General features: G+C 36.3%; 4 protein-coding genes across 7 annotated transcripts; 3 read left to right on the top strand and 1 right to left on the bottom strand.

The window, feature by feature from the left end:
• Window positions 1-686: 686 nt before the first annotated feature.
• setd7 (SET domain containing 7, histone lysine methyltransferase) lies at window positions 687-7,010 on the top strand. Of its 2 annotated transcripts, XM_051128351.1 has the most exons (8): window positions 689-844; window positions 3,071-3,200; window positions 3,706-3,907; window positions 4,030-4,219; window positions 4,351-4,432; window positions 4,627-4,744; window positions 5,674-5,831; window positions 5,971-7,010. In XM_051128351.1, exons 1-8 carry the CDS (start codon window positions 805-807, stop codon window positions 6,170-6,172), a joined length of 1,122 nt encoding a protein of 373 aa, XP_050984308.1. In that variant the 5' UTR covers window positions 689-804; the 3' UTR covers window positions 6,173-7,010. The 2 variants fall into 2 exon arrangements, 1 of the variants encoding a protein (XP_050984308.1); XR_007829124.1 differs by lacking the exon at window positions 5,971-7,010 and having other exon boundaries at window positions 687-844; window positions 4,351-4,457; window positions 5,674-5,768.
• Window positions 7,011-7,115: 105 nt separating this feature from the next.
• Window positions 7,116-11,886, top strand: zgc:113425 (uncharacterized protein LOC541425 homolog). 2 transcript variants are annotated; one of them, XM_051127167.1, is made up of 7 exons: window positions 7,116-7,223; window positions 7,524-7,695; window positions 10,399-10,458; window positions 10,551-10,682; window positions 10,763-10,909; window positions 11,250-11,310; window positions 11,468-11,886. In XM_051127167.1, exons 2-7 carry the CDS (start codon window positions 7,531-7,533, stop codon window positions 11,572-11,574), a joined length of 672 nt encoding a protein of 223 aa, XP_050983124.1. In that variant the 5' UTR covers window positions 7,116-7,223; window positions 7,524-7,530; the 3' UTR covers window positions 11,575-11,886. The 2 variants fall into 2 exon arrangements, with proteins under 2 accessions (XP_050983124.1, XP_050983123.1); XM_051127166.1 differs by having other exon boundaries at window positions 11,465-11,886.
• A 543-nt stretch (window positions 11,887-12,429) lies between these two features.
• On the bottom strand, window positions 12,430-18,117 carry rab33ba (RAB33B, member RAS oncogene family a). The gene is made up of 2 exons (XM_051127246.1): window positions 17,658-18,117; window positions 12,430-15,905 (listed from the first exon to the last, which is right to left on the bottom strand). The coding sequence occupies exons 1-2, from the start codon at window positions 17,883-17,885 to the stop codon at window positions 15,420-15,422; spliced, it is 714 nt and encodes a 237-aa protein (XP_050983203.1). The 5' UTR covers window positions 17,886-18,117; the 3' UTR covers window positions 12,430-15,419.
• An 87-nt stretch (window positions 18,118-18,204) lies between these two features.
• Window positions 18,205-27,372, top strand: ugl (ureidoglycolate lyase). 2 transcript variants are annotated; one of them, XM_051127245.1, is made up of 15 exons: window positions 18,205-18,536; window positions 18,740-18,868; window positions 20,372-20,590; window positions 20,670-20,760; window positions 20,878-20,954; window positions 21,117-21,227; window positions 21,325-21,384; window positions 21,458-21,614; window positions 21,694-21,892; window positions 23,820-23,898; window positions 24,375-24,467; window positions 24,562-24,634; window positions 24,725-24,792; window positions 24,870-25,000; window positions 26,626-27,372. In XM_051127245.1, exons 1-15 carry the CDS (start codon window positions 18,531-18,533, stop codon window positions 26,792-26,794), a joined length of 1,662 nt encoding a protein of 553 aa, XP_050983202.1. In that variant the 5' UTR covers window positions 18,205-18,530; the 3' UTR covers window positions 26,795-27,372. The 2 variants fall into 2 exon arrangements, with proteins under 2 accessions (XP_050983202.1, XP_050983201.1); XM_051127244.1 differs by having other exon boundaries at window positions 18,737-18,868.
• The last annotated feature ends 399 nt before the right edge of the window (window positions 27,373-27,771 follow it).

Raw genomic sequence — 27,771 nt, 5'->3', positions numbered from 1 at the left:
CAGTTATAAATACATTTTCACATGTATTATTTTATTTGTCTAACATACTTTTGTAATGTTATAATTTTGTTATAATACTTTGATATGTTATTTGCAGTGATTACTATTTACTATTGTTAATAGTGTGACAAGGTCTTTAACACCCAGTTTAATGCCCCCGGACCCACCTAGAAGAATCCAGGTTCAACCACTTGTGTCTAACAAAATCTTATGTGAGCTTGATGTGAGCTCCCACCAACTACCACTAGCCCCTGATGTTTTGGCATCAGCCCCTGATGTTTTAAAATCCTAGAAACGCCCCTGGGCCCCATAACACTTAGATTAAACAAAATTGACTAATTTTTTAAAAAAGTCGTTCCCTTTAGGATACTTATTTTATTTTAATTTTTCAGGTTCTTGATACTAGTTTTAAGGAAGGCTCAAGAAAAAAAAATGTAATCATTTTTAACTAGTTGATAGAAGCGAATTGTCCGAGTGAACCGATTCGCTGAAGATTCGAACTTCTCATACCCTGCTGCGTCCGAATGTGCATGCTGTCCACCCTGTTTGCCCTAAATAGTATTGAAAATTGAAAACGACTACTATCATATAGAATGTAGGATGGATAGTATGCACACTGGGACACAGGCGTGGAGCACAGTGCTGTTGTGTAACTATAAATCTGTGCTGGGCGTTCGTTCGGCGCTGATGATGTCAGACACTGTGCGCCGGGAGCTGTCAGCTCTGCGCTGCTGAAGCTTCCGCGACAGGCAGATATAGAAGCAGACTATTACCCCTGTAATAAACAACAAAGGGAGCGCAATCATGGACAGCGATGATGACAACATGGAAGAAGTGGTGGAAGGTACGACGAGCGTAATCACAAACGTTGCGTGAATTTGCTTTTGTCGTCTTCTCGGCTGTCAGGCTGAACTTTTATGCAGTCTCATTCCGCCGAGGATTAGCTTACCGAGAGCTTTCCTCCGTACGCAAGCTGTCAAGCACCCGAGGCCCGTAAGCTTGGGACTTTTTAAATCCTCCAGACGACAGCGAGTGTTATTTAAGCTTTAGACTTGGCTGTACAATTCTGAAGTCTCATGAACTAGAAGTCTGTAAATGTCCTCTATATGCGTTAGATTTGTATTTGGATGAACATAATAGTGTTGTTGAAGCCACGTGGTTAAAAAGTGAGGTGTTGACACAAAAGTTGCAAGTTCAGCTTTAAAGCTTGATCTGAAACTGCAGATGCCCGGAGTTCTGGACTATCACAACTAAACCCAGCACTTCCATCAATTAGAGGACTATTGCTTTGTTTTAAATGTTTTTGCTAAATGTTAAAGGAGAAGAATGAACATTTCCTGATAATTCACTCACCCCGTGTCATCCAAGATGTTCATGTCTTTCTTTCTTCAGTCGAAAAGAAATTACGTATTTTTTTTTTTTTTAAAGAAAACATTCCAGGATTTTTCTCCATATAGTGGACTTCAGAGGTGGCCGCTCAATGCAGCTTTAAGGGGCTCTACACGATTCCGGCCTAGGAATAAGGGTCTTATCTAGCGAAACGGTCTGTCATTTTCAAAGAAAAATACAAATTTATATACTTTATAACCACAAATGTTCATCTTGCACTACCTCGACCCCACGTTTTACTTAATCACCCATAATCACGCCAAAAAGGTAAAACAATGATGTTGGACAATTTTGAAGTTGTAGGACAACAGTTTTTCACTCTACCCTCCCTTTTTGAACCGAAGTACACATATAAAGTACTAACAGCACAGGACTTTGTGTGAAGACGTGCATGCACATCGCAATGCTAGTGCAAGATAAGCATTTGTGGTTAAAAAGTATATAAATTAGGGGTTTTTTGTTTGTTTTTAGAAAGTGGCCAATCAATTTGCTAGATTTTCAGCTGGGATTGTGTAGAGCCCTTTGAAGCTGCACTGAAACTGCAATTTGGACCTTCAGTGAATTGGCCATCACTGAAGTTCACTATAGAGGGTTTGCACCGATGTCACATTCTGGTCAGTTACCCGGATGCGCAGCCATTGCGGCGATACTCATATGTAAACAGAAGCATTGATTGCACGGTTAGTGTACCACTGAAGACGTTGTTCTACTAATTTATGCTGTCTACACCACGGACAATGTGTGGGAGCTGCTAAATCATATAGAGAAGGACTTACTAAGCAGGAAAGGTTGTTTTATTTTGACAAACTAAAGTTAATACAGGGCTCAACACTAAGCAGCGAGAGTGTTTCCTTGGTTACTGCTGTACACAAAGATGCGCTACGCTTTGTAATGCCTTAACATTATACAGATGCTAGATGAAAAGAAAACACCATGTACACTTTTCTGAAAACAGACAGTTCCCATCAGAGACATTCATATAAACTCCTACCCCCAATTCATTGTGTAGGAGTTTCTTCCAATATTTTGTGCATCATGAACGGTGAGATTGATCTGCCTGCTACAGTATTTTCTCCTCTTTATGTCCATCTTCAGTTGCTAAAGACCTTTTGCAGACTAAACAAAATAATGTAATATTTCCACACAAATTACATTTTGGAACATGAATGCAGTGCGGTAATGTACGACGTGCACAGGCCACAGGGCAGTCCATATTGTCCAGCCCTGTAATAGGTGATAAACATCCGTAAAATCTGCCTCCTTTGTCACGGACTGATGACCCGACAGTTCACAGTGAATTACTGTCTTTTCTTCGCTAAGCCCATTCACGAGTTCCATTCGGTTCAGTGGTATTGTTTACGGCCACAGTGGCTGACTTCCAGATTGATGACGTAACGTGAAAACACTCTATATGGAGAAAAATCCTGGAATTGTTTCCTCAAAAACATTTCTCCACATTTCTTTTTAAATGAAAAAAAGAAAGACATGAACATTGTGGATTGTGGACATGGGGGTGAGTAAATTATGAGGAAATTTTCATTCTGGAAGTGAACTTCTCCTTTAAGTATCTAACTGAGCTGATTTCATCAACCTGGTCCATTAAAGTTTGTTTTATTGTTGGGTATGCAGTGCGTTAGTTATTACTTAGCTTATCTCTGATTGCAATTTCATGACGTTTTAGGACCACTGGATGAGGATGACCAACCTCATGGTTTCTGCACTGTGACTTACTCCTCCAGCGACAGATTTGAGGGACACTTTGTTCACGGGGAGAAAAATGGAAAAGGAAAATTCTTCTTTTTTGATGGCAGGTATAAGACTGTTGCCACCATTGATAAGTCTATTATTGTTTTCCAGCATATGATTTAATAATGGAGTCACAATTAGTCACTGTTGAACAGACTTTCAGATTTCATTATGTCACGAATGAAATAGTTTTATCGTTTTATTCGTAAGAATGGCTTGCAAGTAGGATTGGTCTTGGTGGACTAGATCTGCTACACTGCTGCTGGTGACTTTAGTGAAAGATTAGTTGAAACATGGTCTCAATTATAGGGATTAGGATACATGCTGCTGCAAAGAAAACTAGGGAAAACACCTGTAGCACATATAGACATGTGGTGCTGGGGAGGAGGGAGAATAACGAAAACTCCCATGGCCCACAGATCTGTACCTTTTCTTCTGTCCCGTTTGGCTTCTCTTTGGGGTCCAGTTTATACAATCTTACATACAAAAAGCTTATTTGGACTATTTTAATTATAGCGCATAACGGTAGTTATATTTCACCCAAGTATCACCTGTTTTTTTCTCTCATAGTACGCTAGAGGGTTTCTATGTGGATGATGCTTTGCAGGGCCAGGGCGTTTATACTTATGAGGATGGGGGAGCATTGCATGGGACTTATGTAGATGGCGAGCTCAATGGACTTGCTCAAGAGTTCAATCCAGAAGGTCAACTTGTCTTCCGGGGACAGTACAAGGACAACATTCGCCATGGCGTGTGCTGGGTCTACTACCCGGTGCGTTTTGCCCAACATCAAGCGCTTTATATCACTCTGTCAACTCTGATCATATTGACAATTTCCAGGTTTATGTGTATGTAAGTTTTTTTTTTTTTTTTTTTTTGCTCTGCATTCTAAAGGATGGTGCCTGTGTGGTTGGGGAAGTAAATGAAGATGGAGAGATGACAGGAAAGTCGGTGGCTTATGTTTATCCTGATGGGCGTACGGCTCTGTGTGGCTCCTTTGTTGATGGAGAACTGATCGAGGCCCGACTTGCCACTCTTACCACCCAAGACAACGGTCGACCACACTTCACTGTTGATCCAGATAGTTAGTGTATTTTTAGTTTTATTTTAGATTTTTATTTACAAGACTTCATATAGCAAAAAAGCCAAATCTGATTTATAAAAGTATAAAATTAGTTCTAGGTTAATCTTTCTTTTTTTTAAACTCTTTTGTAGGTCCTGTTTACTGCTACGATAAATCCACCTCGTCATGTATCGCTGGTCATAAACTGTTGCCTGACCCCTACGAAAGTCAACGGTTGGTGCAAGCTGTGATCAACCATGTAAACCTCAATCTATCAAATCTCGTTTTGAACAGAAAACATACTGTATATTTCTTTGTTCCAGTCATTCATTGGGAAGATACTGTTGGTTTTCTAGACGTAATACAGTATTTGTCATGTCATCATCATGTGGATTCAAACTGAAAGTGGTTTTATTTTGGTTTAACAGTGTGTATGTTGGACAGTCACTTATTTCCGGAGCTGGAGAAGGGCTGTTTGCAAAAAATGAAGCTGAGGCTAACACAGTGATGGCTTTTTACAATGGTGTCCGCATTACACATACAGAGGTTTGTCTGTTTCCATTTTCCATTATTCAAGACCAGAATGTAATACACTACCAGTCAAAAGTTTTTGAACAGTAAGATTTTTAGTGTTTTTCAAATAAGTCTCTTCTGCTCACCAAGCCTGCATTTATTTGATTCAAAATACAACAAAAGCAGTAATATTGTAAAATATTTTTACTATTTAAAATAACTGTTTTCCATTTGAATGTATTTTAAAATGTAATTATTAGCTTAATTTTCAACATCATTACTCCAGCCTTCAGTGTCACATGATCCTTTAGAAATCATTCTAATTGGTTGATTTGCTGTTCAAGAAAATTATTATTATTATTATTATTATTATATCATCAATATTTAAAACAGTTGAGTACATTTTTTTTCATGATTCTTTGATGAATAGAAAGATCCAAAGATCAGCATTTATCTGAAATAAAAAGCTTTTGTAATTTTTAATGCATTTTTATGAATTTTTTTGGGGTAAGAAATAATAGAAATTAATACTTTTATTTAGCAAGGATGTTTTAAATTGATCGAAAGTAATGATAAAGACATTTATAATGTTGCAAAATGCTTTTCTTAATACTATGTTTTCAACATAATAATAATAATAATATATATTTTTTTTTGAGCAGCAAATCAGAATATTAGAATGATTTCTGAAAGATCATGTGACTAAAAATTCAGCTTTGAAATCACAGGAATAAATATTTTTTATTTTAAATTATTTTTATAAAATATATTTAAATAGAAAAGTTATGGTACAAATATTTTAAAATTGTAATGTTTTGCTGCTGTCCTTTGGATCAAATAATGAGAGACTTATTTAAAAAAACATTAACAACTTTTGACTGGTAGTGTAATTTCTTTTAAGGATGTGTGGTGTGCTAAATTAAAGATATTTGTTAAAAATCTGCTTGTACTTAATTTAACAGGTGGACAGTCGTGACTGGTCCCTGAACGGGAACACTATTTCTTTGGATGAGGACACTGTGATTGATGTACCGGAGCCTTTCAATTTGACTGAGAATTACTGTGCATCTCTAGGTCACAAGGCCAATCACTCCTTCACTCCCAATTGCAAATATGATCCGTGAGTGGTAATGTTTTTTTTAGAAATATGCAGAGGCATAGTGCTTTAGTTTCCTATAATAGCATGTTGGATATTTCAATAAAAAACAATTCTTATTGTTGGACAATCAGTCATGTAACAGCTGTTTTTACCTGTCCAGGTACGTCCATCCTCGTTTTGGGCAAATAAAATGCATCCGAACAATCCGTGCTGTGGAGAAAGATGAAGAACTCACCGTTGCTTACGGTTATGACCATGAGCCATCAGGGAAGTCTGGTCCAGAGGCACCAGAATGGTACACAAAGCAATTGCTGGAGTTTCAGCAGAGGGAATCTGGAAAAGGTGCTGACGAGACCTGCTAAGACCCTCACCACTGCTCGCCACCGAAAAAAAACATTATCTCCCATCCCAGCCTATAACTACCACCAAAACTCTCTAACTTTATTCTTCAACCTTGCAGCTAACACTAACAAGTAATCACTCTTCTGAACAGTTTTCTGTCATCCTCATCAGTTTACAAGGATTGTAACTGTGAAATCCTCGCTCAGATGACTGAGCAAGCTGCAAAATTCTATGGTTCTACAATTTGGAAGGACTAATATGTGTGTCGGTGACTGATTTGGTTGCACTATGAGAATTCAGAGACTGAAAAAGAGCAAGTGATTTAAAAGGCATTTTGACTGAAATCCGAGAAGTGGAAGGGAGTTTGAAAGTGTTAAAGACCGTTGTCACTATTTCTTTAGGTTTATGACTTCTATACCACAACTTGTGATAACTATGCAGTATTAAACCAGTATAGTGTCTTTTGCTGCTCTGCTCATGTTTCCCCTGAAAACTTAAAATATAGATATTTTTTATGTTGGTATTACCAACAATTATTCTTGTAATTTCTTGTCTCCTTGTGCATGTGCAAACAGTTACAGTTACATTTAAATAGGCTCTTGTAGTCTTAAAGTACAGTATTACACAGACAAACCTATTTGTTTTTTTATTTGTGATATTTTTTTAAAAATGGAATATCATTAAGAGAAAGTTAAGTGAGGTGTTCCTTATATGTGGGGAAAAGACTGAACAGAATGTAAAGCATTTGAGAATAAGGCACAAGGTTAAGAGAAATCTTTCTACTGAATTGAAATGAACTTCAGCCTTTGATACGCAAACGCTATCAACAAAGATTTATCAATAAAAACTCCGGCATAGAGCACCATTTGACTGGTCTTTTCAGTGTTCTCGGCTATAATATAATAATAAATTGCTTCAGCAATTAGGTCAAAGCTGTAAATATCCACAGTGTGGGGGCGTGGTCATAGCGCTGCACCTGCGCGCTCCCCAGGTAAATGAGTGACACGCTGAGTTTCACCGCTTGCTTCCAAACAAAAGCGGTCCGGAAGTGACAAAGGAAAAACGGCACAGGTAAATACTAAATGTATTGTAATTCATAGGACTTGTACACCACTTCACACGTATAAAATCAGGCGTAGCATAGGTTACGTATAACATTTAATAAAATTAAGTTAGTAAAGTGGTTTCGTAGTTTCAGAATTAACACACAAACGTGGAAAGCCATCGTGACGGCTTCACGTCATAGACGTTTGATAAAGGATCCAGCTTTGTTCGGAGACATAATACTGAAGAATTTTGTCTATTTTATATAATATGTATCAATATAAAAATACATTGCCTACTTTTTTGGTTTTTCTCTCTCCGCTGAAGGCCTGAGATGGACCGTTACAGGTATTTCATTTTTAATCAGAAGAGTGTGGTGGTCCTCGGCATCCTTCAGGTGGCGTGCGCGGGGCTTTGCGTGGTTTGCGGATTTATGGATGCAGTTTTCCGCAAGAGCACTACACTAAGTGAAACTAGGGCTCCACTCTGGGCTGGGCTGGTGAGAAAGCTTAAAACTGACATTTTATTTATTTAAATATGACTTAAAAGGCTTCATCTGTTAATCAGTAACGCCATTCCAGTTTGCCAGTATATTGTTAGCAAACTGGGAAAGTGTCAGTCACATAAAAAAAGAGTTATGTTAGGACAATATAATTCGTTTTGGTATCCCATATTAAAATATATAACACTTTAATACACTACCAGAAAACGTTTTTGAACAGTAAGACTTTTAATGTTTTTTAAAGTCTCTTCTGCTCATCAAGCCTGCATTTATTTGATCCAAAGTACAGCAAAAGCAGTACAATTTTGAATATTTTTTACTATTTAAAATAACTTTTCAAAATCTAATTTATGCCTGTGATGAATGCTAAATTTTCAGCACCAATCATCAGTGTCACATGATCTTTTAAAAATCATTCTAATAATTTTCTGTTCAAGAACCTATTATTATTATTAAGTTGGCTTGAGAAAGCCAACTTACTGATATGCTATTTTCTTCTGAGACTAAAATTATCAACTCTAACTCGTCCTAGAGCTTTAACTCTGCAAACTCTAAACTCAGCCCAGATCTTCAGACTGATCTGAAGTTAGTTGCTATATCTTTTCTAACTGATCGGACTTACAATTTTCCTAAAAATGACGTTTAAAACTGGGAAGAATCCCATAGACTTACATTGACGGAATGTTCAAATGAGCCAGCACTTTTCAAATTCCAACTGCCAAAACTCCCAGAATCCTTTGAGACTCAATCAAACTTCCCTTCTGTGTACTGTATTTCTAATCCATTTAAACTCATTCAAACTCATCTATCTATCTATCATCTACCATTACTGTCTATCTACCTATCTATCTATGGCTAGCAACCAGAATCATGCTAATAACTTGCTAATCGTGCTAGAGACATGCTAGCAACTTGCTAATCATACTAGAAACATGCTAGCAACTTGCTAATCATGCTAGAGACATGCTAGCAACTTGTTAATCATGCTAATAACATGTTAACGAAATGTTAATTATGCTACAATCATGCTAGCAACTTGCTAATCATACTAGAGACATGCTAGCAACTTCGTTAATCATGCTAGCGACTTGCTAATCATGCTAGAGACATGCTAGCAACATGCTAATCATGCTACAGACATGCTAGCAACTTGCTAATCATGCTAGCAACTTGTTAATCATGTTAGAAACATGTTAGCAACTTTGCTAATCATACTAGAAACATGATAGTAACTTGCTGACCATGTTAAAAACATGCTAGCAACTTGCTAATCATGCTACAATCATGCTAGCAAGATGTTAGTAACTTGCTAATCATGCTAGCAACATGCTACTAACTTGCTGACCATGTTAAAAACATGCTAGCAACTTGCTAATCATGCTACAATCATGCTAGCAAGATGATAGTAACTTGCTAATCATGCTAGCAACATGCTACTAACTTGCTGACCATGTTAAAAACATGCTAGCAACTTGCTAATCATGCTACAATCATGCTAGCAAGATGTTAGTAACTTGCTAATCATGCTAGCAACATGCTACTAACTTGCTGACCATGTTAAAAACATGCTAGCAACTTGCTAATCATGCTACAATCATGCTAGCAATATGCTACTAACTTGCTAATCTATCTATCTCTGACAGACTGTATTGCCTTCAAAACATTCCAACTATAAACTTTTAAAACTACTTTAGACTTCAAACTATTTCAGACTGAAAACCATCAAACTTTTTAAAACTTCTTAAACTTTACAAACTTTTTAAAACTTTCTGTTCCGGCTTTCTCAAGCCAACTTAAAGTTTGTCTTGACAAACTTTTTTATCTAGTTATTATTATTATTATTATTATTATTATCAATCTTTAGAACAGTTGAGTATATTTTTTTTCAGGATTCTTTGATGAATAGAAAGAGCCAAAGTTCAGCATTTATTCAAAATAAAATGATTTTGTAACATTATACCATAACACTATACCATTCAAAAGCTTGGAGTCAGAAATTAATATTTTTATTTAGCAAGGATGCTTTAAATTGATCAAAAGTGATGATAAAGACATTTATAATGTTACAAATATAATGCTGTTCTTCTGAATTTCTATTCATCAAGGAAACCTGAAAAAAAAATCAGCTAATTTTCAACATAATAATAACAGTAAATGTTTTTTGAGCGGCAAATCAGAATATTAGAATGATTTCTGAAGGATCGTGTGACTGGAGCAATGAGGCCTAAAAAGCAGCTTTGAAATCAAAGGAATAAATTACATTTTAAAATGAATTTAAATAGAAAACAGTTACTTTAAATAGTAAAAATATTTCGTAATTGTACTGTTTTTGCTGTGCTTTGGATCAAATAAATGGCTTAGATGTCCCGCTTGGCCTGTATTCACCCTCTCGTGGCATCTTGCGATGATCCACAGGGCCTCAAACAGGACAAAAATATGAGATGATAGGAAAAAATGCTTTTGCATTCCCTTGCAAAGGTATTCGATTCCCCTGAGAAATCTCGGAAATAGTTTTTCCTCCCACCTCATATCTCCTCATATTTCCATCACAAAGCTTTGCAAGCAAATCTTAAGTTTCTTAGGGGAATGCAAAAGTTTTGTGAGAAAATACAAAAGCATTAAAATGTAGTATTTTCCTCCCATCATCAGGGGCTTCATATGATTCAGTAACTCTCATTTCACTTTTTCCTCATCTTTTAGATTATGGCTGCCCCCGGTGTACTTGCCCTCTTTGCATCCCAGAAGAAAAACCCAGTTTTGGTATTTCTTATCCATCTTATCCACAGTAATTTTTCCTGACGGTTGTCTCTTTCTACCTGTTGATATTAACTCGCTCTCATTAATACCTATAGGTAAATGTCATGATCGCATCATCTATGATGTCACTTTTTGCGGTTGTGATTGTCTTCGTTTATGCTTGTGTCACACTCAGCTATGGAGAAGAGGATGATGAGATCTTCCATGCCCATCCTGTCCCTGAAGTGGTACAGTCACACCAGATCATATTTACTCTCCCATTTGTTATACGCTATAGAAGTAGTTGAAAAAGCTGTGTCCTATGCAGAGATTCGTGCTCACCCGGATGGTCAAGGGAGCAAACAGCACCCTTCTGGTGGCCTGCATGGGGTCTTTGCTCTTTTCTTCTCTCATTGCATATGTCGGCTGCCGCAGTCTGCCGCTTTGCGGCTGCTACGACTCAGCAAATGGGATGGTGGGTGAAATCTTTTGTAATGCAATAAAACTGCAGTATTTAGTATATACCCAAAAATGAGAATTCTGTCATTAATTACTCACCCTCATGTCATTCCAAACCTGTAAGACCTTTGTTCGTCTTTGGAACACAATTTAAGATATTTTTGATGAAATCTGAACTTTCTGACTCTCCATAGACAACAAGGGTCCTACCACATTCAAGGTCCAAAAATGACTGTTTTGTTGATGTTCATGGTATCTTTCTGGACCTTGAACGTGGTAGGGTCCTAATTAATGACAGAATTTTCATTTTTGGGTGAACTATACCTTTAATTACTGCATGGTTGTGTGTTTTACAGGAGTTTCTAGTTCCTCAGAATGATCCTTTTACTCCGACTGAACTTGTATGCACTTGGCAAGGTACGTGAGAGATGTGTTGTTGAAGTGGGTTTGTACATTGAGATAACAAAATCATATTTCATAAGTCATCTGCTATATGAGCCACAATGTATGCCATTATGATGATGTTAATGAGGATGTGGCTGACTGTAATGAGATTTTATTTTGCCTCAAGCAGACGGAGATGAGCGAATCTTTAACTCCCCCATGTCATTCATGGATCGCTGTCCCGAGCAGGAACAGCAAGACCAATCCACACTTCCACCGTATAGCAGACTAGCTTAGTAATTGATATGTATGATTGTTTTTAAATGTGTGTGACTGGGGAAAATATGAAGTAATGGTAAATATAGTTCATTCATTTTCCCCACAAAGTGAAAAATGTCCAGATTTCATCAAGCCTGTTTGTTTCAAATCAACTTAAATTTGTTTCTTGATGTTTAAGTTATTATCAGTGCCATATTTTATATCTTTTAGTGTGTGTGTGCTTTTTTTCTAAAGGCATGTGCCTTAGCTTAATACTTTTTACATGATAGACTGATATTTTTGCACACATTAACCTGTTTGTATATATTTCACAATAAACAATGTATTAGAAATTAAATGTTCTATTTGCCTCTTTATCAATTTGCAGAACTTTGCATTTCAAAGGATGGTAACATCAAGATACAGTATCATTTTTGCGATGTCATGTTTTTAAAATAAGTTTCTGGTCTGAACATTATTAATTTTATTAAATTATTAACCGAACCAGGATTTCCAATGTAAGAATCTTGAGAACGTTCATGTTTGTTCTTATCATTTCTGAACAGGTAGGTGAGAGTTTAGGCTACTATCTTAATTTAAACTGCTCGTACTTGTCTACCACTTTAGTTTGTCAAAATATTGCACCCTTTCCTCCTTAATAAGTCCTCCTCTATATGATTTAGCAGCTTCCACACGTTTTTTTTTTCTCCTGTGGTTTAGACAGCATAAATTATCAGAACAACATATTCAGTAGTACATTAACCATGCAATCAATGCTGTTATTTACATCCAAGTATTGCCAATATGGCCACACATCCAGGTAACTGACCAAATCGTGATGTAAGTGCAAATCCTCTATTACACAAATAAGGCACAACACCAGTCTCCTGAAATTCAAAGATGTTGTACTTTATTTTTTAGTAAAACATTGAAACAGTTAAAACCAAGCACTGATTTCTTTTGCACTCTGATTATAGTGGATTGACGGTTTATATTGTTTATTTTCTCAAAACTGTATCACTTCAACTCACTGACCAACATTAAAGGCATGAGTTGTATCAGACAAATGACTAGTAAAGATATGTTGTGCATGCTTGAGTTCTGGCATTGCAAGGTGCTATTTTAACTGATGACCCCTGATATCATGGATTGGCTCATACACTTTGGTTGCAAAGATGCATAATTTCCCAAGAATAATAAACAATTCCATATAATAAAAATGTAACACTTCAACATGTTAATAATCTTAAACCATATTCCATATATTTTTCTGCATTTAGATCTTTCGTGGATTTTTGAGATCTGCTCATATTATACATTATTAACTATGTTATTAATGTGTTAATGAAGACAGAAAAAAATACAGAACTCTGAAGGACACTTAAAATGGTACACTGGGTAAAAAGAAAAATTTGTACAGACAACAACGAAGAGAATCCCGACCAAGGATTTTTATCAAGACCAGTTTAGCACAAACCTACAAAAATTATAAATGCTTATGATGTTTCTGGCAGATAAATAAGACATAAACCTTCTGTAAGGACCCATAAGCACAAATAGACAAGTCTTAATATGCATCCAACACGTTGCATTTAAATTTTTAAGAGCCATCATTAACCGTGCACAATTCCTCAACCAAACACATGCCTATTATTGAACCCGAATCAAACATTGCAATGTATCAGCTAATCAGGCCCTTAACCAACCTACAATTGAGGACAAATGTTTAAACACACCTTGCAGAATCTGCAAAATGTTAATTATTTTACCAAAATAAGAGGGTTTCATACCAAAAAAAAAAGTTTTTTTTTATTTAGTACTGACCTAAATGAGATATTTAACATAAAAGATTTTACATATTGTCCACAAGAGAAAATAATAATTGAATTTATAAAAATGACCCTTACATCCCCTTCATTCTTAATATTGTATTGTTACCTGAATGATCCAGAGCTGTGGTGAAAGTCCTGAACAGTTAAACTGTCTGCTGTTCTTCAGAAAAATCCTTCAGGTCCCACTAATTCTTTGGTTTTTCAGCATTTTTGTGAACCCTTTTCAACAATGACTATGATTTTGAGATCCATCTTTTCACACTGAGGACAACTGAGGAACTCATATGTAACTATTACAGAAGGTTCAAATGCTCACTGATGCTCTAGATGGAAAAACAAAGCATTAAGAGCTTGAGGGTGAAAACTTTTGAACAGAATGAAGATGTGTACATTATTCTTATTTTGCCTAAATATCACATATTTTTTTAATTTAGTTTTGCCCTTCAAGAGCTACAGAAGATACTTGTTTTCCAGAGGACAAAATAAGTTAAATTTACCCTGATCTACAAATTCAAAAAGTTTTCACCCCCCAGCTCTTAAGACATTGTTAATGCTTCTAAAGCATCAGTGAGCATTTGAACATTCTGTAATAGTTGCATAATAGTCCCTCAGTTGTCTTCAGTGTGAAAAGATGGATCTCAAAATCATACAGTCATTGTTGGAAAGGGTTCAAATACACAAAAAGCAGAAAAAAAAAATCTAAGAATTTGTGTGACCTTAAGGTTTTTTCTGAAGAACAGCGGGCAGTTTAACTGTTGATCACTTAAAAAAAAAAACAGCTGTGGATCATTTGGGTAACTGGTAAACTTTTGAACAGGGTAATTTTGAACAGGGTAAATAATAACATGCATTTTGTATGGTCCCTCCTGTTTTGGTAAAATAATTAACATTTTGCAAGGTATATGTAAACTTTTGACCTTAATTGTACTCTAAAAAATTAACCGGAAATCATACGCAAAACCTGTTTTTGGCAACTCCCCATAAAAGAAATAAAGCATGTCATGCCTGAGCATCTTTCATGCACTCCACAGGACCAGCTGTGGTTACATAAAGACATGAGTGAATATTCCCTGTAATGGATTGAACTCTGTCCTGCGTATCAAGAAGATGGGAAGGGAAAGACAATTTAATCATTAGCATATCTGTATACTTGTACTGACAGATTACATATTGAAATATAGACTGATATCAGACCTTTTGTTCAAATTTATGCCATGCACAGAGCAGATGCCATGAATAATATGAGGTACTAATCTGCGATTATACAGTACAGATCATTTTCATTTTGCCTAACAAAGCAGTACTACATACAAAACCTGACTGTGTAGACACTGAAGGAAATATTGTCAGCGAATTCTAGTCCCTTTTTATCTACATTTCAACATGATTCACAGAAAGTACTGGTTATCATGCATAATCAAGAATATTTTATTCAGATGAATGACTGCTAGAAGAAAAGAAATTGGCAATAAATAAAACACTGGCAGTAGACTAGGACTGGCTTTAGGCAAGGCAAGGATATCAGCTTTATTTTCTTTAAATTATTTTAGCAGCAGTAATAAATAACCTGCATTTGGTGTTTGCTCATCAGTTTCTCTTTAGCGAACTGACAACTTTCACAGGAAGTGCCTGCATGTGTGTGGGTGACACAGAATGAAAGAACAAACAACAAACACACAGACTAAAACCTGTCACCTTGAAAGTGATTTAACAGAACAGTTTATCTAATTGCGTCGTGAAATTCTTTAGTAGGCAAATGTAGAGCGTGTTTGGCAGTGGTGTATGATATGAGTTAGACATATAATGGATGAAGCTTGTATATGTAAGGCAGACGGGCCTACATGCAACTTCTCAAAGCCTCTGGTTTGAGTGATAGAGGAATGATTTTCCCTTTAAAATAATGGCCAGATACAAAACGAAATCTTGAGAACAGATGTTCCCGTGTCCCCAACCTTAGACCTGGACTTTCACAAATAACACAAAAGCACATCTGAACCTGCTTCTTTAAAAGGTGCTTCACCATTTCCATTCTGTACAGTGGTGACTCCTTCATTAGCTCCTCCAACATCCACATCCCCAACTTCCCCTGTCCTCCTCATCCTGCCTCCTGAGAGTGACAGTATCTCCTGACGGTGGTTGGCTTAACACCAGTGGCTTCTGAGATTTCAGCTTGTGCGCCACCGTCATAAAAATGGCCTCCACGTGGTCACTATTATTCCTACCGCCGTCGTCGTTTCCATAGGGGTTTTTGGCAGAGGTCTCGAAGAGAGGCATCGAGTGTGCGTCGGCGAACTGCTGCGCTACGTCGGTGCTTACTTGAGCGGCGTGACGTAGGTCGCATTTGTTGCCGACTAAGATTCTGGGCACCTCTTGACCCAGGGCATGCTGGCGGCACTCCTCGATCCAGGCCGGAAGGCTTCGGAAACTAGCGGCGTTGGTGACATCGTAGACAAACACCACAGCGTGGACGTTGCGGTAGTAGTGCTGCACCATACTCTTTCGGAAGCGTTCCTGGCCTGCGGTGTCCCATAGCTGGACCTGGTAGAGGGAAAACAGGAGAGCTATTACCTGTCAACTTACAGATGCAACCGAAATTATTCAACCCCTCAGAGACCGCAGTACTTTACAAATACCAGGACTAGATCCAGGACTTTAAATTGCATGTACAACAGATTACTGGCATATTAAAAAGTGATGTCAATATATAACGTAATATTTTTGAGTTATAGGACTTTTACACAGCTATGTCAAAATTATTCAACCCCTATTTAGCATTGCTGTTTTTTGTCACTTTTTTGTATGGTGGGGAACAAAACTGTCTTAAAACACATTTAAACTTTTAGAAACTCCGTTAGAAAACAGAATTAGTTTGAGCTGTTACACATACAGTTAGCACATGCATGTGCTGAAGTTTGAGTAGCTAATATGACTAAGTCAACAGAGCTCTCACACAAGCTATAAAGAAAAAATAATTTTATTATTTTAGAAAGTCTAAAGGCTATATGAAGATGAAAGGTGGAAAAATGCATATCTGCATTTTAATGCAGTGTATAAGATGAACACAAGTCAAGCATGGCTTTCACGTTGGGGCATCTAAATGCCACTTTTGACCAAGAAGAACATAAAACGCTGACTTTAACATGCTAAAATTCATTTAGGTAGACCTGTGGAGTTCTTAAAGAATGTTTTATGGAATGATGTGACCAAACTAGAAATTTTTGGACCTATGGATCATTGGTATGTGCAAAAAAAAAGGCAAAGCTTATAACCAGAAGAACTCCATCGTCAAACACTAAGGTGGACCAGTCCTGTTATGAGGGTGTTTTACTGTTGTAGGAAGTGGAAATCATTACTGTTTGACGGACATCATGGCTTCTTTGAAGTATTGGGCCATTTTGGCAAGAATTGTGATGCCTTTGGGGCAAAGACTGAAGCTAATGAATACCCTGCAGAACAATCACCCCAAAGTAAACATCCAAATCTACTTATTCTTAGCTCAGGGATCAGTCATAGGCCCGTTCAGTCTCCAGATTTAATGCTCATTGAATTTGAAGAAAGCAGTGGCAATGTGAAAACCGTAATGTAAAAGATTATCAGTGATCTGAAAGCTTTTTCAGGCAAGGAATGGGCCAAGATTGCAGTTGAGAGGTGACAGAAGCTTCTAAGCACGTCCAAGCAGCGTTTATTGGTGGTTTTAAAGAATAAAGGAGTCTGCACCAAATTTGACATTTGAAGGTTGAATAATTTTGAACGTATATATGTTTAGAGCCAACTAGTTGTTGTTTCTTCATTATTCATCAACTTATGTTTTCAGAATTACTCAAATGTGTATTAATAAACTTTCTCTAATAGTGTACTGATGCTATTGTTGAACTGTTGTCACAATTTCGTTCTCTGCATGGGGGTTGAATAATTTTGACTGCATATTTTAGTGCATACTTTTAACATTGCAGGAGAATGCAGGGTGTGCTCATGCATAAATGACAAACACAGGTAGGTATTATATACATAATAAGTTACATTTAGTTACATACAAAGGCTACTATGACCATCCATAGACAGTCACAATAATGAGTCTAACCCTGCATTACATTGGTCGTCTCATCTACCTTATAAAGCTTACTGTAGATGTAAATTTTCAACTAAATCAGAACTGAAACATGTATTGTACACAATCTAATACATGCATTCTGCCCTCTGATTGATAGTTCATACTGACAACTGGTATTTATAAGTAATCTGCTACATTGGTATTAAAATATTGCTGATTTACATCAGAAGCATCCTCACCTTGATTTTCTCGCCGTCTATTTCAATAACCTTCTCTCGAAAATCCACACCGATAGTGGCCTCAGTCTTATCTGGAAACTTGCCCGCACAGAATCTATAGGTGAGGCAAGTCTTGCCAACTCCAGAGTCTCCGATCACGATGATCTTAAAGATTCGAGTCCGAGGGGGAGGCAGCGAAGAGCTGGTAAGAGATGAGCTAAATTCAAAGGAGGACTCGATATCTGCCATGCTATCTTCCTAGGGCAAACAAGTGCCTCACAGAATGGCACAGTGCAAATGTATTGATGCTAACGGGTCAGATAAATGATTCAAACGCAACCTTCAGCCCTTCACCTCAAGCTTCATGTGGAAATTTCAAAGATTTAAACGTCAGGAACTGTATTTGATGTGTTGACCGGTAGACTCCGCATTTTGCTGATGCATTCCTGACGGAGTCTTCTTACACTGTTTGGGTCTGTAGCCACGTACGACGTTGACATAAGTGTAATCTCGCGAGAAGTCATAGAACACTGGGAGCGTTTTGTTTGGTAACGTTACTTCAAAACAACACACACAAAAGAGCGCAACAAAACTGAAACTGTACACGGAGCACACAAATACACACACAAACTAAATAAATATGGAAGTCACTATATGATGTTCTAAAATAATGTATTATACGAAAATGGGGTGGAAGTTTTATCGTCTTTCCAGTGACTTATTTTTGATGTTTGTTCGTTTAACATTTTTAGTCGAGTTTGTTTACTGATTCTTACCCTTGAAAGCTTTGTTAAAAACACCGATTCGTTAACTAATAGTCATGTGGGGCTTAAAGTAAACAGTGCAGTGTCACTTATCAAAGTCCAACTCTAGATTTTCTGGACGACTGCAAAAATGTTGGTAAGTTCTCTCTAATGTGTGACTGCCAAAACAGTAATAACATCCTTATTAAAATGTATATTTTCAGTATGTTTCTATATTTGTATGTATGCATATGTAATTGTATCACCGCTATGTGTCCGTCTGTGAAATGTAATGTGCAGCACTGTATGATGATTCAGTGTCTGGAGATCATGCCGGTTTATTAATATGCTGATAAGCAGGTACATCAAGGTGTTGAGCTGGAAACGCCTCCCTCAGGACTGGAGAGAGAGTTTCACACTCTATTTAACTCTGATGCTGTGCAATTTCTGTCTGAGCTCATCTCTACCTTCCAACCAGAGGTTGACAAGGTATTGGGAAACCACTTGAACTTACAGCATATAGGCCATTGTACATAATTAGTGCGAATTGTTGTCCCACAACCAAAAAAACACATTTAAAAAGCATTTAAGTATTCAAATCTTACTCTTTTATTATCTATTGAAATACACAATACAATTTAAAATATCAGTATATAAAATCATCATTTAGTTGGTACCTTCAATTGGGATGTGGCTGTCCTGAATCCTAGTGGCTAAATTTCAACTTATGAATGAGTGATGTTGAAAGAATTTTTGCATTTTATTCCATTGTTGTTTTTAAAAATTATTATTATTATTATTTTTTTTTTTTTTAAAAAGTACAGTACATAGCTACAAGGTGTGAGTAGATAGGCCTCATCATTTTGAGGTAAATGTGTTCAAAAGTCTGAAAAATCTGTGTGTAACTTGTCACTACCAAACCATTTTTCTACAATTAAACACTTTTTTTGGGAGTTATTCCATAACAGTTCATTTTAGGTTCATTCTAGGTTAAGTATCTAAAAATTGTCACAGCCAAAACATTTGGTGAAATTTCAGTAGTGACATCTGTTTTTTGGGTGTTATCCCATGACGTCTTGACTAAAACGTAATCATTGTTTTAGTAGTGACAAAAGGGAACACATAATTCTTTTATTTGGGGGAAATAAACAAATGTTTAGTACAGTTATGCAAATTTTTAGTGTTTACAGTAAGTATGTTTTTTGTAGTGTTTTAGTATGATGGTTAAAATTCTGTAATGTGATGTGGTCATTACCAAAACATACAGAAAATGTGCTGTCACTACCAAAACATGGGATGTTTTGTCAAAAATACAGTAATTTAATAATATAAATATAAAATAATAATATAAAAATAATAAATATAAAGTAATTATCAACTAAGATGTTATGATAGTGTTTGGTTCAGTGTACATTCAAACTAACACTGAAATCAGTATGATCAACCTTTTGCCTTTTACAAAGAAAAATTGGATTCAAAATACAACAAATCTCATAAATCACACTTGAAATATTGTTGAAATTGTAGTTGTTATTGATTTACCTCTGACAACGTTTTAATAAAATAGCAAAAAATATATATTTACAATGTAGATGTAAGCAAAATTTTAATAGGTCAATATAAACCTTATTCAGTTATATATTACTGTTTCGGTAGTGACAAATTTGGGGAGAGAACAAATATTCCAAAACTTTCTGAAAATACAATATGAAAATTTAACTGCACAGTCACTAGAAGTGTATACCATGGATATTATACAATTTGCATACATACAAAATTTGTGGAAAAATACACTTTTTTTTCCCAAGACATTTCCAACTCTGTCTTAGAACCAATGCTGTAGAATTGCCCATATAATTTCTAATAGAATTAAACCATAATGCATATTAAGGAAACTCTAATTACTTTTCTAGGATAAACACAATGTTTGTTGTTTGCGTGTTTATCTTTTGGATTAGTGTTCATCAAAAGATGTCTTCACTCTTGTGCAAGGTTTTGAATTTGCGAGTCCTTCGGAAAGTTCAGTTGGATCTGACTGGAGAGTTGCCAGGTTTTCTAAAGGACACAGCTCACATCCGAAATGATCCCAGCTGGAAAGTGAGCCCAGTTCCATCCCGATTACACTGCAGACATGTGGACGTTGGTGACCTTTCACCCTGTGATACACAACGTCTTATAATGGGACTCAAATCTACTGCCCAAGGGTTACAGGTAGGACTTAGTTATGCAAATAAGATGACATACACTAAAATTCCTGGTTGTAATGTATTATCGTTACATTCTGTTGTAGATTGATTTTGATGATGGCAACTGCCCAACATATCGCAATCAAATAAAGGGCATTTATAATGTTTATCAGGCTGTGCACAACCAGTTTCACAGTGAGTCTTATGAGTCCTGCTACTTGTGAAATGAATTAAATATTCTTTAACACAAAAATCTCATCAGAGATATATAGAAAGCATGCATTAACAATCTGTTATATTCCTCTTAAATAGATGTACCACACATTTCTCAAGCTCCAATACTGATGCTCCGTCCTCGTGCATGGAACATGGTGGAGCACAACATGATGGTATTTCAGTGAAAGCCATTCATAATAAGACTCTTCATATTCATGATTCAGATTTAAATGAAGGATAAATCCGATAATTCTTTAGCTGTAAATAAGCCAGTCCTAAATAGTAAAATATCCTTCTTCGTAGTTTGAAGTATATGAGCATCTGTTTGTCTGTAGGTGAATGGTCGAGAGGTTCCAGGTCCACTGTTTGATTTTGGTCTGCTTATGTTTCATAATGCAAAACTACTTCTTCAAAACCAGAGTGGCCCTTTTTTCTACTTATCCAAGGTCAGTGTCAGATCAGATTACTCTGTTTACCAGGACAGAACTTCAGTGTAGTATCATGTATCATACATATCCTAGAAACTCATGTTTTGTTGTGCAGGTTGAGAGCTACATGGAGGCCAGACTCTGGAGTCAGATTTTTTTCTGGACTGAGAAGAAGGTGTGAGTGTTGACGGAGATTATGTATGATCCCGCTGCAGTTTTAATCTAATGTATTCTGAATTATTTTGTAGCTCAGCATGCCAACGGGCTGCATAAAGGCCACTGTGTTGATCGAGTGTGTCCTGGCATCGTTTGAGATGGAGGAGATTTTGTACGAGCTCAAGGAGCACTCTGCTGGTCTAAACTGTGGCATTTGGGATTACTCAGCTTCCTTTGTCAACAAATTCGGTCAGCACATACATTTTCTGCGAGTTTGAGTAGTAGACTCAATCGCACTCCTCATTAGCAATGATGGTTGTCTCTCTAGGTCATCGGACTGATTTCCTCCTCCCTGATCGCAGTAAGTATGTGGATATGGAGAAGCGATTCCTTCACAGTTACATGGATCTTCTAGTGCAGACGTGTCACCGCAGGGGTGCCCTAGCAACAGGTGGTATGGCAGCATTGCTGTTGCCTAGAGACAAAGAGAGTGACCTCTACAAGACTGTACTCAGTACTGCAACCAGGCAAGAAACAACCAGGACAAATAAAAGCTCTATGGTGATTTGATTCCAACCAATAATCGCAATCTATATAGTGGCACATACTTCTAAATCCTAATATGGAATAAAACATTAAATGAACTTAATTGCTTTTGAATTTAATTTAAATATCATATATTTTTATTAATGCATTAACGCTATAGAGTGTTTTCACAAAACATCAGGCCATATTGGCAGCACTGAACGTAAACAAAGCCACTGAACCGAGCGGAACTCGCAACTTTTGGTGATTGCCGCTGCTGAAAATGGTCAATTATTGTCATGTTTTAGGCTGTACTAATCGGTTGGACAGGGAAAAACATTTGGAGTGTTACCCACCTTATTTTTCCCAAAAGAGAGGGTGCAGCCATTTGTAAATTTTTTGTCTGGCTTCCGGTCTCATCCACTTCCAACTATTTTTAGCTGCACAAAAGCTAGTTTTTCTGCTTGATATTGCAAACTGGTGTGTCTTACCATATTATGTTAATGTATTATCTTAATTATGAACACATTGGTTTGTAGTGCAAACTGTTTTACCATTTACTGCACGATATTCTTCTCCTTATTTCCCTATGGCGGATTATGAACCTGAGGTCTAACTTACCAGAAAACAGCTTACTTCCGCATTGACAATTAAAGTGGATAGACTACCAAAAGTTATAACAAATCAAGGAGAAGAGTGTTAAAAACTGTCTGAGGAACAAAATGCATTTGTGGTTGGCCAAACTGAACCAGGATTTCCAGGGCAAGAATTTTGACAACATTCGTGTTTGTTCTTATAATTGGAAATATTAGGCTAATATCTTAATTAATGCTGCTTGTATGTATCTTTACCACCTATTTACTTTAGTTTGTCAAAATATTGTACTCTTTCCTGCATACTAAGTCCTTCTCTAGATGATTTAGCAGCTTCCACGCATTTTTTCTGTTTAGACAGCATAAATTATCAGAACAACATATTCAGTAGTACATTAACTGTGCAATCCATGCTGATGTTTACATCCAAGTATTACCAGTATGGCCAGGCATCCAGTTAACTGACCAAATAGTGACAAACCCTCTGTAACAAGGCAGGATCACTATTAATAATCTAACTTAGTATGGTTACTCTGTAACCATTAAGTATTAAAATTTGACCTGTAATTCTGCACCAATATGTTTAAATCATGCACCAATGTCCAGGCTGACAAATGTTGCCTTAATAAAACTGTGGGAAAATCCCACATATATACATTTAAGAATGCCACAAGCTAAATCTATAGACTATATTGTAATTGATCCTTGGTGGAGGGCTATCATCCATCAAACATCAAGAACACCCTAGCAACTGCAAGCCTTTTAAACAACCCTCACTACAAAACCCGCCCAACTGCCACTCAAAACTTGCTCAATCACGTTTCGGGGGGATCCCCCGGTAAAAATCGCGTTACGGGGGGTAAAATACACGTTTTTTGACTGGATTCCCCTAGTAGAATTCGCATTTCAGGAGCTAAATGTAATATTATTGGGATCGCTTTAACCCGCAAAGTAGCCCGATTCCTCGGAAAAAACGTGGACTTGGCAGCCTTGTTTGGTTCGCAACAACTTGCAATTACCCACAACATTGTAACCCAGTTAACAAAACTATATGTTCAAATAACGTTATGCTAACTTTCCCATTAATTTTTGACAACATTATTTCTAAATGTTATCTAACATTTAAAATATCATGTTCGACTAATTCAGTTAGAATCTAGTTAGACTGCTATTTGCCTGATAAAAATTTTTCTTGGCTTACAGCCATCTTAGTCATGATAGTATGCATACCATTAATATATTATTGTGCTGATCAAAGAAATACATCAATACAGCACAACCAATTATGGTTCTGTAATTGTTTTCCATACAAATGATCATTCTTGTGTTGCTTTAGACTTAAATTACTGGAGATCAAGGCCGGAGTTGATGGATTCATGGTCTACGACATGGACCTGATTGAACCCATGCAAAAAGTAAGTGTCACACATAAAGAGATAGTTCACCCAAAAATGAAAATTCTGTCATTAATTACTCACCCTCAGGTTGTTCCAAACCTGTAAGACCTTCGTTCATCTTCAGAACACAAATTAAGATATTTTTGGAAAGGACCCAGAACAAAAGAAATTGTTGAACAAAGTTATTTTTGTTTTCTTTGCGAACAAAAAGTAGCTTCGTAACATTTTGGTTGAACCACTAATGTCACATGGACTATTTTAACAATGTCGTTTCTGTCTCTCTGGCTGATAGTTCTATGCAAAATATCTTAATTTGTGTCCCAAAGATGAATGAAGGTCTTAAGGGTTTGGAACGACATGATGATGAGTAATTAATGACAGAATTTTTTATCTCTGGGTGAACTATAAGTTGTTTATTTTGGTTTAGTCATTGATAGATTTCTCCATCACAGCACTTGCATATAAAAACATATAACGTTCTCTGTCTCACAAAGCTGTTCAAGCTTCACTCTCATGGTCAGAACCAACTCATGCAGCTGCGTGAAGATATCACTGTGACCGCTGAAGACTTGCTCATTATGCCTGCGGTCAGTTGAATTCTATCACTGGAAATCATTTTAATAAATGTATGGTGAGTGTAAATGCTATTGCCTTTGTATTGTGTGTATTATATCTCTGTAGGGAGGAGTAACACTGTACGGACTGAGGTATAACATTGCTGTAGGAGTCCTCTTCATTGAAGCCTGGCTTTCAGGTGCAAAACTTTTTCACTCTTGGCTATTAAACAACACTTTTATGCTATGTGATGAATGGAGGTTTTATTTATATTAATTTTATACATCAGGCAGAGGTCATTTCTTCTATCTGGGAAAGGTTGAGGATTCAGCAACAGCAGAGATATCCAGATCTCAGGTTGGTTCACAACCCTGTCCAGCTAACATGCTACAATATAATATTATCTCTAAATTTTAAGAGGCTGCGTTTGTCAGGTTTGGCAGTGGATTCGGCACCAAGTGAGACTGGAGGATGATGGGACGGTAGTGACCCGAGCTCTTGTCAGCAGTTTGGCTGAAGATCTGATGGAGGATCTAAAATTAGCCATACATTGCCAAACAAGCAGGTAGAGAATTTCTTTAATTCAGAAATATGCCTATGGGTGAGACTTCCAGTTCGTTAGCCGCTATAGGGAAATAATGAGAAAAATAATGTGCAGTAAATGGTGAAACTGTTTGCACTACAAACCAGTGTGATCATAATTAAGATAATACATTAAAATAAAATTAGCAAGTCGCAAAACGAGCTGTTTTGTACAGCTTAAAATATCTGGACCGGAAGCCAGACACATTAAATTTACAAATGGCCACGCCTGCTCTTTTGGAAAGAAAAAGGTGGATAATGCATAGAGAAAACATTTGTTGGAATGTGCACTTAAACAAGAAATAGTGACCAGAAAATTAAGTGGGATTCACACACACATAAACATGAATTACAGTGATTTTACAATGGTTACAGAATATTTAAGGAGACGTATGAAGAAATCAGTGTTCAGTAGTTCACTGAATTCTAAAATACCTCAACTGACCCTTCTCAAAAGCCCGCCCTCTTCGTTATGGTTGCTATATCTAACAAGCCTCATGCAGAGAAAAATACATCGACGACGTGCCGATAGATGATACAAAGCAGGCTACTTTACGCATAAAACAAAGTCTCAGCTTTCAAATTTTGTAAATTTTTAAGAAATTCAAATTCAAATAAATACCGTTTTGTGGCTCTTTCATGTGTTGTGACAGATTGCTGCCTCAGTATCAGGGGCAAGTGAACAGATCATCTCTTCCTCTTTACTAGTCACAGCAAAATAAACGTGAATGAACACCAGAAGGTATATTGTTTCAACGATGGAAAGACGTCACTACACACCGTTTTTCAATTTCAACACCAACGTTATTCTACTCTCCTGTCTGATTTGTTTGTCGGACAAAATTGCAGTTTCGGCATTGTGAATAGTCAATCGCCCGTCAATCAAAATCCCTGCGAAGGCTAAAACAGAATACTAAATTTTTAAAAATGACAATTAAATGGCAAATTTAAAAAGTACCAAAATGTATCAACTAAAATTTAAATTGAAAACAAAAATAAAAGTGAATATAAATGTGACCCTGCACCACAGGACCAGTCTTAAGTATCACAGGTAGTAATTTGTAGCAATAGTCAAAAACACATTGTACTGGTCAAAATAATCAATTTTTCTGTTATGCCAAAAATCATTAGGATATTAAATAAGGATGATGTTCCATGAAGATATTTGTAAATTTCCCACTGTAAATATATCAAAACTTTTTGATTAGTAATATGCATGGCTAAGAACTTAATTTGGACAACTTTAAAGGTGGTTTTCTCTCTCTTTTTTATTTTGGCACCCTCAGATTCCAGATTTTCAAATAGTTGTATCTCTGCCAAATATTACCCTATCCTAACAAACCATACATCAGTGGAAAGCTTATTTATATGCATAATTCTTTCTCCATTTAAAAAAAAAAAAAAAACCCTTTATGACTGGTTTTGTGGTCCAGGGTCACATATGATTAATAACTAATCTAATGTAATCTAATATCCCTCCTTTTATACTATAAAAATTACAGTAGTGGTTTACGTTGTAAAACAGTTACAGATCTATGGCACCTCTGCGATTGCCCAAGAGCTCAAATGAACAAATACTGACCTTTTCTCTGTTTCCACTCTTTTTAGTGACCAACAGAGGTTGATGACTGCTGTGGCCATGTTTCTAGAAATAGTGCAAAAGAATGATTTCCCAGAGTTCCTCACCACATACCTTAACCTGGACCACACTTTTCTCAGCTCTCAGAGCCAACATGAGAACGGGCAGACAGATACGGTGCCCAAAGCCAGACTCTAACAAGTCTAAATTACTTCTACGTCTCAAGCTAAATAATACATCCATGAATGCTTGCGAAGTACTAATTCTCCATACCTAGATTTTAAATCATTAAAAAAATAATGAGGATGGGTTATAATGGAGCCTAAACAAAAAGTATAGAAAAAATTAATTATTTTTACATAAAGCACTGTGGTTCTCAACCAGTAGAAATCAAAATGATCTAAAATGATGTAAAACCAAAACAACAATCAATCAATAAATGTCTTTTAATTCACCCTCTCAACAACTATTTGGAAAAACCTGGTTATATGAAGTGTAATTAAAAGATATTTGTGACCCTGAACCACAAAACCAGTCTTACAGGTATGTTTGTAGCAATAGCCAAAAATACCCTATATGGGTCAAAATTATCCATTTTTCTTTTATGACAAAAATCATTATGATATTAAGTAAAGATCATGTTCCATGAAGATATTTTGTACATTTCTTACCGTAAATATATCAAAACTAAATTTTTGATTAGTAATATGCCTGGCTAAGAACTTAATTTGGACAACTTTAAAAGCAATTTTCTCAATATTTTTTTTTTTTTTTTTTGCATGTACCTGGACCAAATATTGTCATATCCTAACAAACCATACATCAACAGAAAACTTTCAGCTGTTGTATAAATCTTAATTTAAAAAAATTGACCCTTATTACTGGTTTTGTGGTCTAGGGTCACATTTAGACCTGGAAAAATAATTGAAAATAATACGATAGCAAAACTACTATAATTACTATAAAATTTTTTAGTTGTGCCAAGTTTGATGCCAAATTCTGATTACAAAAATTATTATCCTTAATTTCTATTTAGTAAATCACAACTGGAAATGTCTTTTCATGGTAATTCATTTAAATGTTTTTTAAAGTCATCTTATTTGCAAAGGTAAAAATAAATAGAGGTACAAATTCTAGCTCTTTTCACCAGCAAATATGTTTGGTTTAACTTCAGC

Source organism: Labeo rohita, chromosome 14, assembly GCF_022985175.1.
Source record: "Labeo rohita strain BAU-BD-2019 chromosome 14, IGBB_LRoh.1.0, whole genome shotgun sequence".
In the NCBI taxonomy this organism is placed as follows: Eukaryota; Metazoa; Chordata; class Actinopteri; order Cypriniformes; family Cyprinidae; genus Labeo; species Labeo rohita.
Note: the sequence above shows the minus strand (reverse complement) of the source record. Positions and strands in the feature narration are given on the sequence as shown.

Coding starts and splice junctions, on each gene's coding strand:
- ugl (XM_051127244.1), top strand. Junction 18,869..20,371: donor TCCAACCAGAGGTTGACAAG/GTATTGGGAAAC, acceptor CTCTTGTGCAAG/GTTTTGAATTTGCGAGTCCT. Junction 21,893..23,819: donor GTACTCAGTACTGCAACCAG/GCAAGAAACAAC, acceptor GTGTTGCTTTAG/ACTTAAATTACTGGAGATCA.
- rab33ba (XM_051127246.1), bottom strand. CDS start 17,885: ATGGCAGATATCGAGTCCTCCTTTGAATTTAGCTCATCTCTTACCAGC. Junction 15,906..17,657: donor TAGACGGCGAGAAAATCAAG/GTGAGGATGCTT, acceptor TCCCTCTACCAG/GTCCAGCTATGGGACACCGC.
- setd7 (XM_051128351.1), top strand. CDS start 805: ATGGACAGCGATGATGACAACATGGAAGAAGTGGTGGAAG. Junction 845..3,070: donor CATGGAAGAAGTGGTGGAAG/GTACGACGAGCG, acceptor ATGACGTTTTAG/GACCACTGGATGAGGATGAC. Junction 3,201..3,705: donor TTCTTCTTTTTTGATGGCAG/GTATAAGACTGT, acceptor TTTCTCTCATAG/TACGCTAGAGGGTTTCTATG.
- zgc:113425 (XM_051127166.1), top strand. CDS start 7,531: ATGGACCGTTACAGGTATTTCATTTTTAATCAGAAGAGTGTGGTGGTC. Junction 10,459..10,550: donor AGAAGAAAAACCCAGTTTTG/GTATTTCTTATC, acceptor TAATACCTATAG/GTAAATGTCATGATCGCATC. Junction 11,311..11,464: donor ACTTGTATGCACTTGGCAAG/GTACGTGAGAGA, acceptor TTTTGCCTCAAG/CAGACGGAGATGAGCGAATC.